This window comes from Achroia grisella, unplaced genomic scaffold (assembly GCF_030625045.1).
Source record: "Achroia grisella isolate CSIRO2021 unplaced genomic scaffold, CSIRO_AGI_Agris_v1 utg509, whole genome shotgun sequence".
Classification (NCBI taxonomy): Eukaryota; Metazoa; Arthropoda; class Insecta; order Lepidoptera; family Pyralidae; genus Achroia; species Achroia grisella.
In genome coordinates, this window is record NW_026712902.1 from 78,298 (window position 1) to 94,919 (window position 16,622).

At 37.8% G+C, this 16,622-nt stretch overlaps 1 protein-coding gene across 2 annotated transcripts; it reads right to left on the reverse strand.

The window, feature by feature from the left end:
- Positions 1-10,594: 10,594 nt before the first annotated feature.
- LOC131846320 (coiled-coil domain-containing protein 137) lies at positions 10,595-15,727 on the reverse strand. Of its 2 annotated transcripts, none has more exons than XM_059195595.1 (6): positions 15,545-15,727; positions 15,134-15,273; positions 14,328-14,470; positions 13,576-13,758; positions 11,724-11,822; positions 10,595-10,772 (listed from the first exon to the last, which is right to left on the reverse strand). In XM_059195595.1, the coding sequence occupies exons 1-6, from the start codon at positions 15,619-15,621 to the stop codon at positions 10,596-10,598; spliced, it is 819 nt and encodes a 272-aa protein (XP_059051578.1). In that variant the 5' UTR covers positions 15,622-15,727; the 3' UTR covers position 10,595. The 2 variants fall into 2 exon arrangements, with proteins under 2 accessions (XP_059051578.1, XP_059051577.1); XM_059195594.1 differs by having other exon boundaries at positions 15,128-15,273.
- Positions 15,728-16,622: the final 895 nt, after the last annotated feature.

A 16,622-nucleotide genomic window follows, 5' to 3' on the forward strand; every position in this document is an offset into this window, starting at 1 on the left:
CGATACTTCCATACCTCCTTTTATCTTCCCTTACAATTTTTTATTCAGCCTAAAATCATCATCATCAGCCCACTGCAGTCCACTGCTGGACATAAGCCTCTCCCAAGGCACGCCACTGGGCACGATCTTCAGCCCTTCTCATCCAGTTACTACCCGCAACCCTACGTAAGTCGTCGCTCCACCTAGCTGCGGGGCGTCCTACACTACGTTTGCCAATTCGCGGTCTCCACTCTAGAACACGCCTACTCCAGCGAGCATCGGTTCTGCGACAGATATGGCCAGCCCACTGCCACTTCAACTTACATATGCGAAGAGCTATGTCGGTGACCTTAGTTCTCTGGCGAATCACTTCGTTTCGGATTTTATACCTCAGAGAAACTCCAAGCATAGCTCTTTCCATAGCTCGTTGAGCGACTTTGAGTTGGTGGACCAGTCGTATCGTCAGTGTCCACGTTTCGGCACCGTAAGTCATAACGGGTAGGACGCACGGGTTATAAACCTTGGTCTTAAGGCTTTGTGGTAGCGACGACGAGAAGACTTGACGAAGTTTCCCAAATGCCGCCCAGCCTAGCTGTATTCGTCTCTTGGCCTCCCTCTCAAAGTTGTTTTTACCTAGTTGGAGCGTTTGCCCTAGATAAATATACTCCTGAACAACTTCGAGAGGTACTCCATTAATGGCGACCGGTTCCGGACGAATGCGATCATTGAACATGATCTTGGTTTTGTCCAAATTCATCCGAAGACCGATGCGTTGAGACGATTCAGCCAGGCCGTTCAGCATCTGTTGTAAATCCTGCAGCGATTCAGCCATGATGACAATGTCGTCAGCAAATCGTAAGTGAGAGATGTTCTCGCCGTTGACATTAATGCCGTAATTTTTCCAATCCAGCATTCTAAACATATCCTCCAACGCAGTTGTAAATAATTTAGGGGATATAACATCCCCTTGTCTTACACCACGCTTTAGGTGGATATGCTTAGTCTGCTGGGTTTGTACTTGGACGGTCATTGTTGCAGCGTTATAGAGACATCTCAACACTTCGATGTATCGCCAGTCGACTTGGCACCGCTGCAGAGACTCCAGAACAGACCAGGTCTCGATAGAGTCAAAGGCCTTCTCATAGTCAACAAAGGCTAGACACAGAGGTTGATTATACTTTTTGTTTTCTGTATAACCTGCCTTACTGTGTGAATGTGATCTATGGTGCCATAACCACATCGAAACCCGGCCTGCTCCGGGGGTTGAAACTCATCAAGCCTTCGCGCAAGCCGATTCGTGATGACTCTTGAAAATAGCTTGTATATATGGCTTAACAATGAGATGGGCCGATAGTTCTTCAGTAGGGTTTTATCTCCCTTTTTGAAGAACAGAATAACTATGGCCCTACTCCATGCCTGTGGAGTTCTCCCGGTGAAGAGAACGGAATTGAAGAGTTCCTGAAGTACCGCAAGTACAAGAGTACCTCCAGCCTTCAGGAGCTCAGTAGTTATTCCGTCTTCACCTGGGGCTTTTCCATTTTTGAGCTGTTTAAGAGCCATCACGATCTCGTCACGACTAATTTCGGGCATCTCCTCAGTGTAGTGGCGTGTCAGAGGAGCTCTGGAATCGACAACAAGAGATTCAGGCCGATATGCATGTGAGGCGTACAGTTCTCCGAAGAAGTCTTCAACTTCCGAGAGAATCTCCGGCTTAAAAGCGGTAACCGTCCCTGCAGATGTGGTTACCTTCGACAAGTGCCTTCTTTCTAGCTGTTGGACGAACACTTTTGATCCCCGATTCTGCTCAATTGCTTTTTCAATTAAAAGTGTGTTCGAGGACCGATCACGTCGTACCAATTTAGAATTTTTTTTATTTAATACCCGGTGTTCTGGTGATGTTAGCGTTGAGGACTTGTCGCGTCGATGTTCAATAAGCTGCAGAGTCTCTCCGGAAAGTCTAGTCCTTTTTCCTGTACGCCTCTTCTCGCAAAATTTCGTGCCTTCATCCTTGAGGCAAGCTATTATAGTATCGAGTCTTTGGTCAATACTGTCTGTGGTTTCCAAAACAGCAAACCGGTTTTCCAGTTTTAATTGGAATGCTTTAGAACCAACAATGGTTTGGAGCATATTTGGCCGGAGCGTCGACTTCATCAGGCGTATTCTTTCCAGCTTGAAATCGATATTCAGAGAGCCAGCCTAAAAACTAAGTTTCAAACTACTTTGCTTGCTAGCTTTAAAAATGACGATACTCCCATAATTTACATCTCACCTTTCAACCCCTTACAACCCTTTTTTTCTCATTCAAAAGTAGCCTACGCCCTTTCTCAGGGTCTAGACTAACCGTGTACCATATTTCATTTAAATCGGTTCAATAGTTTTGGCGTGAAAAACAGACAGACAGAATTACTTTCGCATTTATATTATAAGTAAGGATAATGACTTCTCGTCTAATATAAATCACTACATGACAGTACGTTTTTTGTGTGAATGTTGTGAACGCAAATATTAAAACTTCCCGTTTACCTACACTTACACGGTCCAGCATCAGAGGCTGTATTATCTGATAACATCGCAACAGGTTTTCAAACAGGTATAAAGTAATTACGAAATAAAAAACACTTCGTGATTTTTATTGTTTAATAATGAATGACTTAGCTATCTCAGGTATAAATGATTTACTATATGGTGCAATTGTTATATTTGTTTATTTAAAAAATAACAATGGAGTGGCTTTGGGTATATAACCAACCGTAGAGAAGTTAAATTTGAATTTAAAAATTAATCAGTATTATTGTAAACATGTACAACATTTGTTTGAAAAGAATACGAGCTGAGTTTCTTGTCAGTTCTTCTCATCCCGAAATCATTCCGAACTGACGGTAGATTTGATATATCATAATACAGTGAATAGACCTACATGAATAAAGATATACTGAATTTGAATTTGAAATTGATTGATTGATGCATTGCCAATGCTTAAACATAGGCAATGTATTTAGCGATCTTCTTTATCAATCAAAAAATACAGAATAGAAGAATGGGACGGGTGCAGACCCCTCCTTCCCACTGGGCACACTGGGTACGTGCCCAGGGCCCCGCGATGGATTGGGACCCCCTGGTCTAGTCTAGTCCCTACTCCATTACCAAACGATAACCAATACCTACTCTACTCTCGCCTGAAAATCAGTCTTAACAACTGACCGACTGACTGCTTACCGACTATGGTCATAGTTTGTTCGTTTTTGTTAATTTTTTGTAAATGTCTAGCAAGAACTTGAGCCTCTCATCACATAACGACTTTTTAAAATAATTTTTGCCTGATTTGTTTTGAAGGTAGGGCATCCCCATATACATGTCAAAAGAGTCATGTTCAAAAATGACTTTGTCTATTCTAACAAAATAGTGCTTTAATACTATGGTCATAGGGGCCCAATTGTCCGCATGTGCCCAGGGCATCAAGACTTCCCTGGACGGGTGTGACTGCATGTAGTACAATTGTGCCAGGTACATAAGATACCTTCTACGAAACGAAGGCTGACGCACACACAAAGTATGTGTACGTAGAGTTAGTAATTATTAATCAGTGGCTACGTCATCACAGACGGTCACCAAGATGTTCTTAGAACTGTCAGATAATGCCATTCACCTTATCTGTTACAGTAAGTGTGTGATTTTACAAAGTCACAACACGAAACATCCAAATGTAACTTATCTTGCTTCCGAGGTTGCTCTGCCTACAGTGTACTGGCAAATTCCATTTGGTTATTATGTTGTATGAAATACAAGGAGTATATATTTTTAAGTGACTTTGTTTACTATGTTGGTGGCAAACTGGCTAATGGCTCATCTGAGGGTAAACTGTTAACGTCTGAATCAGCAGGAGTGTTACGTTCGCGTGGTCGACCATAAAGAAATATTAATATAAGCTTTGTTCTAAAACCCCATGCTGTACTATCTCGAAAAAACCTCGGCAGGTAATTCTTTACCCCATGCTGTAGTCTCTGGAAAAGAACTAGCAACCGCAGGAAACTGCACTGTCCGAGACCACTAGGTTCCAGCGTGTGGGGATGAATTCCCTGTCGATGGAGATCAATATCGACATCGACGCGGAATTCATCCCCACACTCATCCCGTCTGTGCATCGGTATATGCTGACGCGTGAATAGATGATGCTAGAATTAAGATGGAGTCAGATTCACCACGAGAGCGATCCTCGTGGAATAACAATCCCCTCACGTGAATATAGAGTAAGACACAATACTGTACACATGTGTCTCTCCATATTGCTAATGTACGTGCAACTCTACTGTATTTGTTTATCTATTCCTGTGTTTCTATTAAAGTGGTTGCAAAATACCATTATCATCACATGCGTACACGAACGTACAAACATTGCCTTTTTAGAGACATGTAAAATCATTTATTAATGTAGCACATTTTAGCCGCTTATGAACTATTTTATTATTTCTGTATCGTCCAGTAGTACAGTAGTTCAGTATACAGATTCAAACTGAGAAGAACTGGCAAGAAACTTGCGTGTTGCAAATCTCAGTCTAACATTTATTGAAAATCCCGTGTATGAACAACTATAGCCTTACACGGTCTGTCATATTACGTTATCACATTATTAATAGAATATTTGTTTCTTTATTTCATTAGCGTCTGTAGTAGGCAGGTAATTAGCATTAGTGAAATAATAGTGATGTACATAGATGTGAACGCGAGATAAACACGTGCGGCCAGCACGCGCCGCACACACTCGACTGGTTTTCGGCAAAACGTTGATACATACATACATACATAAGTATAATATGTAAAGAGTTACAACAAACATGGACGACAAAAAATTATTCTTACACTAGAATATTCCACTCTTGTTTTAAAAATAACTAAAGTTACACCCAGGTAGCGTATTTATTGTCAGTAGGTACACCAGAGAACGAATTCTCATTCAGTGAGTTACTTTTGCTGTTGCTTACAATTTTTGCTACGATTTTTTTATTCTATTAAATATTGTGGTCTTATTCTGGAGAATATCTACCCCTGTCGGCAACAATACATTTTTTTTTATAACACATGACATACGAGCATGCGGCTCCGTATTTATATTCATATGCATGTAGTAAGAAACAGTTATTTTAATATTACAAACAGACACTCCAATTTGATTTATATGTATATATATATACTTGTATTTATCATCTATACTACTACAACACTGTCTTTATAATATATTAGCTTTTGCTCGCGGCTTTGCTCGCGTTAATTTATCCCTTTAGGGGTGGAATTTATCAAAATCCTTTCTTAGCGAATGTCTACGTCATAACATCTACCTGCATGCCAAATTTCAGCCTGATCCGTCCAGTGGTTTGGGGTGTGCGTTGATAGATCACTATGTCGGTCACGTTTGAGTTACATATATTTAGATTTAATCTATACATATATGTATATTATGTATCTATTTCCAAAAACAATATCCATGTATTTATATCAGTTGTCTAGTACTCACATCACAAGCTCTACTTACCGTGGGACTAGATGGCGCAGCGTTAATTGTCAAGGGTTATTTATAATTATTATTAAAGTTATATTATTAAATCACTGTTGATCCTATTGACTTCATCTTTCATTCTATAATTTTCCATTGATGCTCAACGTCTTATGTGAACAGTACATATACCAGGCAATGTGTAGATGTACGAAAAAGGGTAAAAACCACAAACTATATATGGCAGAAATGGTAGCAAATAAAACATGTATTATTATTTTATCTGATTTAATAATATTCTTCTAAGAATCGGCGCTGTCGCCGCCACTGAGCCTGCGTCATTTCCACCCCGATACAGAACATTTGCGGTTGATTTTGTTTATTTTAACTACTCTGTGTCCATTTTCCCCTATTGAAAACAATGATAGTATCGACCTTGACAACTTACTTGTCCCCTTGCATCCAAAGTTCGAAACAGCCGGACAAGCCTTTTCGATTTATATAGGTGCTTACCTACGTCTCTGTCCGGTACGTCACCACTACATACCATACAGCCGACAGCATTCTAAACCGCATCACATCCATGTGACAACCAAACATATATATTTTATTTATTTAATTCAGGCTACATGGCCCATATTATAAATACCTTATAGACTAACATACATAAGAAATAATAATCTATACATCTATACATATAAATAAAATTGTGTCTGTTTGTAATATTGAAATAACCGTTTTTTACTACATGCATATGAATATAAATACGGTTCATACACCAGAATAACATATTTTACAATTTTTGTCTGTCTGTTTCCCTTATCCATTGGCTGCACCGATTTTGACGGGACTTTTTTTGGCAGGTAGCTGATGTAATAAAGAGTAACTTAGGCTACTTTTATTTTAGAAAAATAAAGTTAAATTCCACGCGGACGAAGTCACCGGAACAGCTAGTAAAATATAAATTGAAATTGTCTCCATGGTCACGAACTGACGACGGCAGTCTGCCAGATAGACCACACCCTTTGGCCAGTAGTCTTCCTTTATGAAGGTGAGTAGCATGTCAGTGGGGACCCGGGCCACCTTATAGAGTAAGTAGATTGTTTTTGTTTTTTTGTTGGATTTGAAGTAATCTGAACTGATGACCCTGTAGCTAGTAATGTGCCATGTCAAGTTGACGTCCACGCCATTCCCCTGGAGACCATCATGATAAACTCCTGGTGAATTTGTCACGATGGGCTAACTGACCTGACCTCATGTTCATCTTATCATCCTCCACTGGTGCCCCGCCAGCGTAAACCTTTAGCGCAGGCGGGTGCGCCATTCCATTATCATCCATACAAAAAACACCCAAACTTTTGGGTTAAGAGGGTTGTTAATAATCTGAACTGATGATCCATGTCAGGTTGACCTTCACGCCATTCCCCTGGATTTCAGGAATTTATCAGATTCATGATAAATTCCTGGTCAATCCGCCACGATGGATTAACTGACCTGACCTCATGTTTACCATATCATGTTCCACATGCGTATACGTAAGCACAGACTTATGCATTATCGTCATTAAAAAAAACCACTGATTAATTTTATTTTTCCATTTTCCCTTCAGTCTACACAAGCAAGCATCAAATCCACACTCAAGCATAATGTACTCTCAAGTTAGCAGGCCGTCCTACTTAGCCTACTAATATTTTAAACGCGAAATTTTGTGAGTATAGATACAAGATATAGATAGATTTCACGCAAAAACTACTGAACGGATTTTGTTGAAACTTTACAGTAATATAGCTTATACATCAGAATAACGCATAGGTTATAAATGTCATGGGAGTGAAACCGCGGTCACAGCTAGTCATACATCAAGCGACACGCACGGTTTTTGAGTTTATGCGATTGTAAGGGGTAAGGATCTGCTGAACCGATTTTGAAAATTGTTTTAGTGTTTGGCTAGCCATCGTGTAATTGATGAAGGCTATGTAGTAGAGTTGCAATGAGAAATGTAGGGAAAAATGTAAGCAAAAACGGGGGAAATATAATGAAATGAAACGAAAGAAACGAAAAGAAATTAAACGAAAGGAAACGTAACGAAACGAAACGAAACATTAAAAACGAAATGAAATTATATTTATTCAGTAGATGTTAAAAAAAACTAAAACACACATTCATTGCAACAATTACAAAAAAAAAGTACATTTACCATTTATGAAATCTTTTTCTTTGGACAAAGGACATAGGCTACTTTGTAATGCGAAAAAAGGGATGTAAGGGGTTGAAAGGTGAGAATATTTTACGTCATTTAAGATAGAACGATGAAATCTTTTTCTTTGGCTGTTTTGGGTTAGAATATTGGATATATGTGTGTTTTTCTTTATCTGGTCAAGGTTAATACGCGGACGAAGTCGCGTGCACAGCTAGTGTTATATATTTGCATCTATATGAATTTATATACATACTGTATGTCAATTTGTATCATTCCAACTAAACATATAATTTTGTTTGTGCGTGATACACATACGTATCACCGTATTTAGTTTTATGTTAAAGTGACGCGGTCGAAGGTCGATGTGCTCGCATTATTACTAATAGTACGGGGGACCTTTTAACGTAATTGTTTAGAGACTCTATGAGTCTGCTGTAACAAATACAGTCTCCATTATATGACGTCGCTTGATGTATAAATGACCAGTTGCGCCCGAGGTTTCCTTCGCATGAAAATAGCTTAAGTGTTATTCTGATGTGTAAGCTGTCACTGAAAAGTTTCATCAAAATCTGTTCAGTAGTTTTTGCGTGAAAGAGCAACAAACATCTATACTCACAAACTTTCGCATTTATAGTATTATTAGCTTATCCGCCCAACTTTGTCTGCGTTTCATTTCCCCTCCTTTTGCAATATTTTTCATTACAGCTCCGCTCCTATTGATCGTAGCGTAATGTTATATAGCTTAAATCCTTCCTCGACAAATGAATCTAACACAAAAATAATTTTTCAACTCGAACCAGTAGTTCCTGAGAATAGCGCGTTCAAACAAACAAAAGAGGGGAAAGGGGATTGTTTAGTAATGTGCAGTGATGATCTTATCGCTAGCAATGTACCATATCAGGTCGACCTCCACGTGATTCCCCTGAAAACCATCATTTTAAATGCCTGGTGAATTTGCCACAATGGCCTAACTGACCTGACCTTATATTTATTATATCACCCTCCACTGGTGCCCCGCCAGCGTAAAAAGTTAGCACAGGCTGGTGCATCATTCTATTATCACAGATAACATAATATTACATATTATTATCAAACATAAATAACACTCCTAGGTTATTTTGGTTGGATTGGTAGTAAAGTTATATATGTTTTTTATATATTATGTATTATATATAAGTAAGTATAATAATAATAATCTCAGGACAATTCACACAGCACCATCTAGTCCCAAGTTAAGCTAGCTAAAGCTTATGTTATGGGTACTAGATAACTGATACAAGTACACAGATATTTTTTTTTCGTAAATAAATACATAAAAAACATCCAGACCGATACAAACAATCATACTCATGAATACAAATGTTTGTGCCGTGCGAGGAATCGAACCCGCGACCATCGGACGTAAAGCGGTGTGCTAGACCGTTAGACCACCGAGGTCGTCAAAATAATGTAGGTATCCAAATAATGTATGTATTTGGATGTATATATTTAATTTATTAATGTACTTTATTTATACCTACTTACTTGTATTTATTTTCATGTTATTTTCTTAATAATGCACCGCCCACTAATCGCTGTTTACCTCATGGACTGTCAGAAAATGCCTTATGGTGTTAAGTCCGCTATTTGCATCTTTATTTTTGTATTTGTGCATTAAAGTTTTAATAAATAAATAAATAACGTTGACATTTATCTTAATGGATATAAAACTACGAAATTACTAACTGAAGAAGACTTTCACGTAAGCAATGTAATCCCAGAAACTTTTTAACAATAAATATTATAATCAACAAATAAAAAAAAAACTTACAAACATTAAAGATATAGATATGAAGTGGGTGCAACACTTTTATTTTTATATATAAATATAATAATAACAGTTCAAATTTACCAATAACAATTACTGTACTGAAAACTGGTCTAAATACAAGTATTTATGTTTGAAAATAAATAGAGTCAAAAATTCACGAATTCTGAAGGATTCAGATGTTCTGAACCAAAAATTAGGGCAGAAAACGAAGCATATAACAAACTAATTGTTTCACTTCAGCGAAACTTTTTACAAACCTAAAAACTTTACAATTAAAATTAAGTAACTATCAGCGCCATCTGTTGAGGAGTAGAGACAACTTTCCGACAGCGACATCTTAAAAATTATACGGAAACTGCTAAACAGCACTAAACGTGTCACAATATTCCTCTATGTAACTATACATATAGGTGCTCACTGCAAATTCACAACCTCATCTCTATACGGAAAGTAGGCAGAGGTTTTTTTTTGTGTATGATAATGGAACGGTGCACCCGCCTGCGCTGACGGTTTACGCTGGCGGGGCACCAGTGGAGGATGACAAGATGAGCAAGAGGTCAGGTCAGTCAGCCCATCGTGACAAATTCACAAAGAATTCATCACGACGGTTTCCAGGGAGAACCGCGTGGAGGTCGACCTAACATGGTACATTGTTAGCAATAGGAGTTATAGGAATAATATGAATATTTATGTTTCGCTGACGTTGCACCAGAGTATGACGAGTATGAGGCCAGGTCAGTTGTTCCATCGTGGCAAATTCACAAGGAATTTGTTAGTTTCAAAGCGTGGAGTCCAAGGACATAATATGTACATTCTTAGCAAGATAGTTGTTATTCAACGTTACTAACAAACCCCAATTATTTTATATATGTTAGTCTATAAGATATTTATAACAAGGGTCATAATCATTACATAGTATAAAACAAAGTCGCTGTCGCGGTCTGTCCGTCCCTATGTACGCTTAAATCTTTAAAACTACGCAACGGATTTTGAAGCGGTTAGATAGAGTGATTCAAGAGGAAGGTTCATATATATAATACATGTACACTCGTGCGAAGCCGGGACGAGTAGCTAGTATATAAATAATAAAAATAAAACAATGGTATGGTGTGGTATATTTATTTATTCGTTTTAGTGTTGAGTTTGATGGCGCGGTATGCAGCGACTGCGTCGAGCCGGGCTCGCTCGCGCCGCATGCGGTCTGCGGGCGGCACGTGGCGCTGCCGCTGCTGAGGACCGGTTGCCGCCGGGTTGGCCGGCAGCAGCTCATTCAGCAGCAGGTCCCGGCGACCAGGCTGCGGGAAACCAATGCTTTAATACAACTTGACTCACCCTTGGGACATGATAATTTGTCATTTTATAATATGGTATCAGTCTGCATTGTATATTATTACATGTAGTACTTTTTTACAGTTATTAATAACAAGAAAGGTAGTCAGTGTGACGCAACATGCCATCTTACTTGCCACACAGCAACTGCTTATATATTCTGCTGATTTCTGGCTGAAGTTGGAAATATATATATTAATATCTGAAGCAAATACTTTGTGCCCCTGTTTACAAAAGTTGCACAAATTGATGACTATGACATTTCGCACACTTATCTAAATATATATAACTCAAAGGCGACTGACATAGTGATCTATCAACGCACAGCCCAAATCACTGGACGGATCGGGCTGAAATTTGGCATGCATATAGATGTTATGACGTAGGCATCCGCTAAGAAAGGATTTTGATTAATTCTACCCCCAAGGGGATTAAATAGGGAATATACATTTGTATGAAACTTTGTTAATTTTATACCGATCGGGCTGAGACTTTGCATGCATAAAGCTACTATAACGTAGGCATCCTCTAAGAAATGATTTTGATAAATTCTACCCTTAAGGGGATAAATTAAAGCAAGCGAGGCCGCGGGCAAAAGCTAGTAGTTTATATAGAGAAAGAGTGCAGAATGCTAAGATTTTTTAATTATGCATGAAAAATAAATTAACTCAATAAAAAAATATTACAGACACTACCATGTATTTGACACACATACCTTTTGTTTATTGTTAAAATTAAGAATAGACTAATATTGTTTGTTTTTCATATTACTTGTAATCTTTAACAGAAACTTTAATATGTTCAAACTTATAATTTAAATTAATCTACCATAATAAATTTCGACCGCTGGGCGACCACTATAAACATAAAGAAAATATGTATGAAATATTTTCCGCCAGGAGAGTGTAGGAGCTCACCCTGGGCGCGGCTCGCCTGGCGGCGGTGAGTGTGGGTGGCGCCTGACAACATTCCCCGAATGGCACGCTCTCGTACACCGGCGAGTCCTCGTGAGCCGCCTGCAACAACCATACACTCGTTACAATAGAATAGAATAGAATAGAAAATCATTTATTCAAATAAACTTAATTTAGGCACTTTTGAATAGTCATAGTTATCATTCTTTTAATCTACCGCTCATTCGGAAAGCTGTCACATTACTTGCGTGTTGCACTCGTTCATGTCACACACACTTTATAGGTAGATAAAAAAAATATTTTGGGTTAAAGGGCACACAAGGTGCAGTAATATAAAAAAAAATTACACAAATACATTAGTTAGGTAACAAAATACAATATAGGCACAAAAATGTATGAATAATGTTGTGTGTTATATGCCATACTCAAAATAGGCAGCACTTCTGTGTATTGTTTGCAAGAGCAGCAAACCACTGATTTCCAGGTATTGTATAGAGACATATCCAAGGACGCTCTTCCTTACTAATCGGTAATTTTTTATTTTTATTTTTATACTACGTATGTGGCAAACAAGCATACGGCCCATCTGATGATAAACGGTTACCGTAGCCTATGGACGCCTGAAACACCAGGGGTGTCACATGCGCGTTGCCGACCCTTAAGAAACCTTAAACCTTAAACCCTAACCCTTCTTGAAAAACCCCATGCTGTAGTCTCTCGAGAAAACCTCGACAGGTAGTTCATTCCACAATCTAAGTGTACGCGGGAGGAAGCTCCTCAGAAACCGCTCTGTCCGAGACCACTTAGGTTGCAGCGTGTAGGGATTGGAAGGAAATCCCTGTCTATGGCGAGTATATCATTACTGTATGATTAAGCGTTACAAAGACATAGCAAAAATGATGAGGCGAAAGGGTATTATCAGTGACATAGATTTTATGGTCCAGTTGGCATACCGTCCCTCCAGGAGGAAACCATCTAAGTTCATTCCAGAGAGAATTACAATGTGCTAACTGATCTGACGTCATCATGTCATCTTTTACTTGTGCGCCACCAGGGGGAGGGGATGGTTAGTAATGTGAACTAATGACCCCGTAACTGCCTACAAATGTACCATGTCAGCTTGTAAAAAAAATTAAATAATAATAAATGTTTGGGAAACTACTCTGCTACCAAAATGTTAGGGAAGCGTCAGTTTCGTACCTGTATGGTTCTGCGGATTTCTTGGGCTTCAGGATCTCGAAGATATCTTCGCTAGCTTTCACACACTTTCACAGGTTCACAGTAGGTTTAACACAGTTCCAATTTATTTCAATTCACAACACAATGCGCGCGCGCGTCAAGGCCGCTGTACGGTCAGTTTGTTACTAGTTAGGGAGGGGAAGGGAACGCGCGGGAACAGAAAACTAACGGACTCTAATATAATATAATATCTGTGCTTACGATGATACAGGGTAGATTTTGAACAATAAAAGCTTGACCCTCAAGCAGTACTCCTTGTAAATCATCATTATGATTTCCTGTTAAACTATGGACTAATTGACCTTACATCTATCTTATCATCCTCCACTGGTGTGTAATATTTATATTATTTTTAAATTTATATTTTTGAAGAGTTTTTTTATATGTCATGTTATTATGATATACTTCACTTATTGTATTATTCTCTTATTGTCTTGTGGTCAGTTCGCAATTGCATTCTAATATATTTTACTATCATACTATATACGTGTTTTCATCATTTAAATACTCATACAGTCCACCGATCCATTACAACCATCATCGTGATAATTTAAAACTAAAAAATTCTGAATTACCAAAAAACTGAGGAGTCACAGCATGCAACCATTATACATACATTTAACGCTCGCAACTTCTTTTCTTTCTTCTTGAGCGCGAACCGCTGCGCCCTGGACAGCGGCGGCGGAGAGTCGGGTCCGGGCGGCGGGCGGGCGGCGAGTGCTCGCTTGCGTTTCCTCTCGCGGCGGTCTCGATGCTCCGCCATCCGTTCACCCTTTATATCATCCTCCTCCAAATCTTGCTGTAATTTAACGAACATTAATTAGTAGACAGCATTAAAAAAATAGAAAAAAATCATAAACTTTAAAAAGTATATTTTTCATAATGAATGTACATCAATTTGAAAAGTTATATTCTACACAAAATAAGTGTGAAATAATAAAATATGATAATCTATAAATAATTAACTAAATATTATATGTATGTACTAGCTGTACTCGCGACTTCGTCCGCATGGAATTTAACTTTATTTTTTTTTTAATAAAAGTAACCTACGTTACTCCTTATTACATCAGCTACCTGCCAATAAAACTCCCTTCAAAATCGGACCAGCCATTTCAGAGATTAGCCGAAACAAACATACAGACGAAAATTGTAAAAAATGTTACTTTGTCCTATGTACCGTATTTATATTCATATGCATGTAGTAAAAAACGGTTATTTCAATATTACAAACAGACACTCCAAGTTTCTTTATATGTATAGATTATGTAAATGCCTATAATTTTTTGTTATTTAATAATTAAACCACAAATCTAAATAACTCAAATGCTGGATAAATATCAAGACAATGAAGAATCAAACACATACAGGATAGTGTTGTGGCTGTGTAGCGTCATGCAGGGCTCTGATGGCTCCATTGATGCGGAGACTGAAGTCACGGCCCGACTCGCCCGGCAGCTTGCGCAGCTGGGAAATTGGGTTTTTGGCCATTATTTTTTTATTTCCATCATCTGTAAATTTTATTTAATGTAACTAGCTACTCACCCCAGCTTCGCATGTACATATATTATATATATAAACCTTCCTATAAAATAGTCTCTATTTTCTATCTATCTAGAATCACTCTATATATTAAAAAAAAAGCTTCAAAAGTCGTTTGCGTAGTTTTAAAGACTTACGCATACATAGGGACGGACAGACGGCGACTTTGTTTTATACTATGTAATGATACATCATAAACAACATGTGTTCATATCAGATACAATATACATACTACTATGCATGGGAAAGTGTGTCTGTCTACCAGACTGTTTTTATGACCGAATTGATGAATGGATTATCATCCACTGGTGCCCAGCCATTGCATACTGTTAATGAAGGCATACTATTCCATATTGACATCAATGGTAACTAGAGTTGACAGATTTTTTTTCAGCCTAGAAGGGGCAAATGCTTATATAAGCAAAAAAATACAGGAATTTAGTTTCTTACCTGGAACAAATTATCAAAAGACAAGTTGTCTAGCATAGATAGATCCATTTAATAATAAAAACATAGAACGATTTGGAAACGGGACAGAGTCAGTCCCGCCAGGACATTTTAAACTAAGCCAAAAATACGGGATGTCTGGCAATGGCAAAATTCTAATGGTAACAGTTAGTGACTACCTTTACCGCTGGCTCGAGGCTTCTGTTTCTTTTTGTTGTTAATTCGTGTGTTGTGTTTATCACGGAAGGCGAACAGGTCGATGAGCGACCGCGGCACTGGCTGCTCGTCGGGGTCCTTCGGCGGCGCGTTTATTTTCGTCTTTAATCTACAACATTATATATATTACATAGTTAGATAGAAATTTACACATGACGGAAACAATTTTGGAATCATTACATAGTATAAAACAAAGTCGCTGTCGCTGTCTGTTCGTCCCTATGTATGCTTAAATCTTTAAAACTACGCAAAGGATTTTAAAGCGCTTTTTTTTAATAGATAGAGTGATTCTAGGGGAAGGGAGGGAATTCTATATATAATACATGTACACGAGGGAAAAGCCGGGGCGAGTAGCTAGTAAATTATAATGAATGAGTTACGCTTGCAAACGTCGCGCATTTTGCTCCAGGGGATCTTTGACGCCACGATGTTTCTTAGCTGGAATTTTTCTACCCATACTGTAATACTACATTAAATTATTTATACACTGAGTAACAATCTGGCTTTTAATAATATTTTATATACTTTTAACAACTGAAACTAAAAAAAAACAGAAATCTAAAACACATGTATTTGACATTAGTGATAGATGACAATCACAGCAACCATGACGTATACAGAGTATATATATTTATAACGTAAATCCAGAAGGTAACCATTTAAGCGTTATTTTTGCACATTTAATGCTAATATAATAATAAAAGAAACTAATTATTGTCCTTTAAAATCACAAAAAAATAGAACTGTATTTATTAGGTGAATAATATTTTTTACATTCTAAAATTTATCTTCGATAAACTAGAACTATTGTGTAAAAATATATTAATTTACTCCGAAAACATAATTTTATTCTTTGTAAGACAGATCCCTTGTAATATTTTTTTTTTGCAATGAAAATTGTGATTTATCATTTCAAACGAAATGTCTTTGTTTTCGTCTTAAAAAGAACTCGACCATAAATAAAAGAAAGGGAGAGGGAAATGTCAATTATTATCCACCAATGGTAGCACTTTACTGTGCTTGTTTGTACCTTCCGATGTTGTGGAAGGAGGTGACATAAGCAGAACGTTTACTTGTGAGCATTGTGGACATTACTAAACAAATATACTTATTGACATTTTCTTACTAGTGGCATATTAGGCAGTTTTCCTTAAAATTTAGGGCAATTTTATTACTACGATGAGAAGGAGGCACTAATTTGGGATTTTAGCAAATTAAATAATTAAAACAAACAAGAATTAAGCAACAAGGGGCTTAAAAAAGTTTCACGAATATCCACTACAAGAAGCGGTCAAAAAAGTCAAAAAAGGTCACTCAAAGTATAAAAAAGGGACTATTAATATTACAGACTTCTTTATTAAGGGGAAATTTTGGATAAAATTTAGGAGAAAGCCAGACACTGACGCCATAGAATATTTTAATACTATTGGATTTATCGATATGCATAAAATATTGATG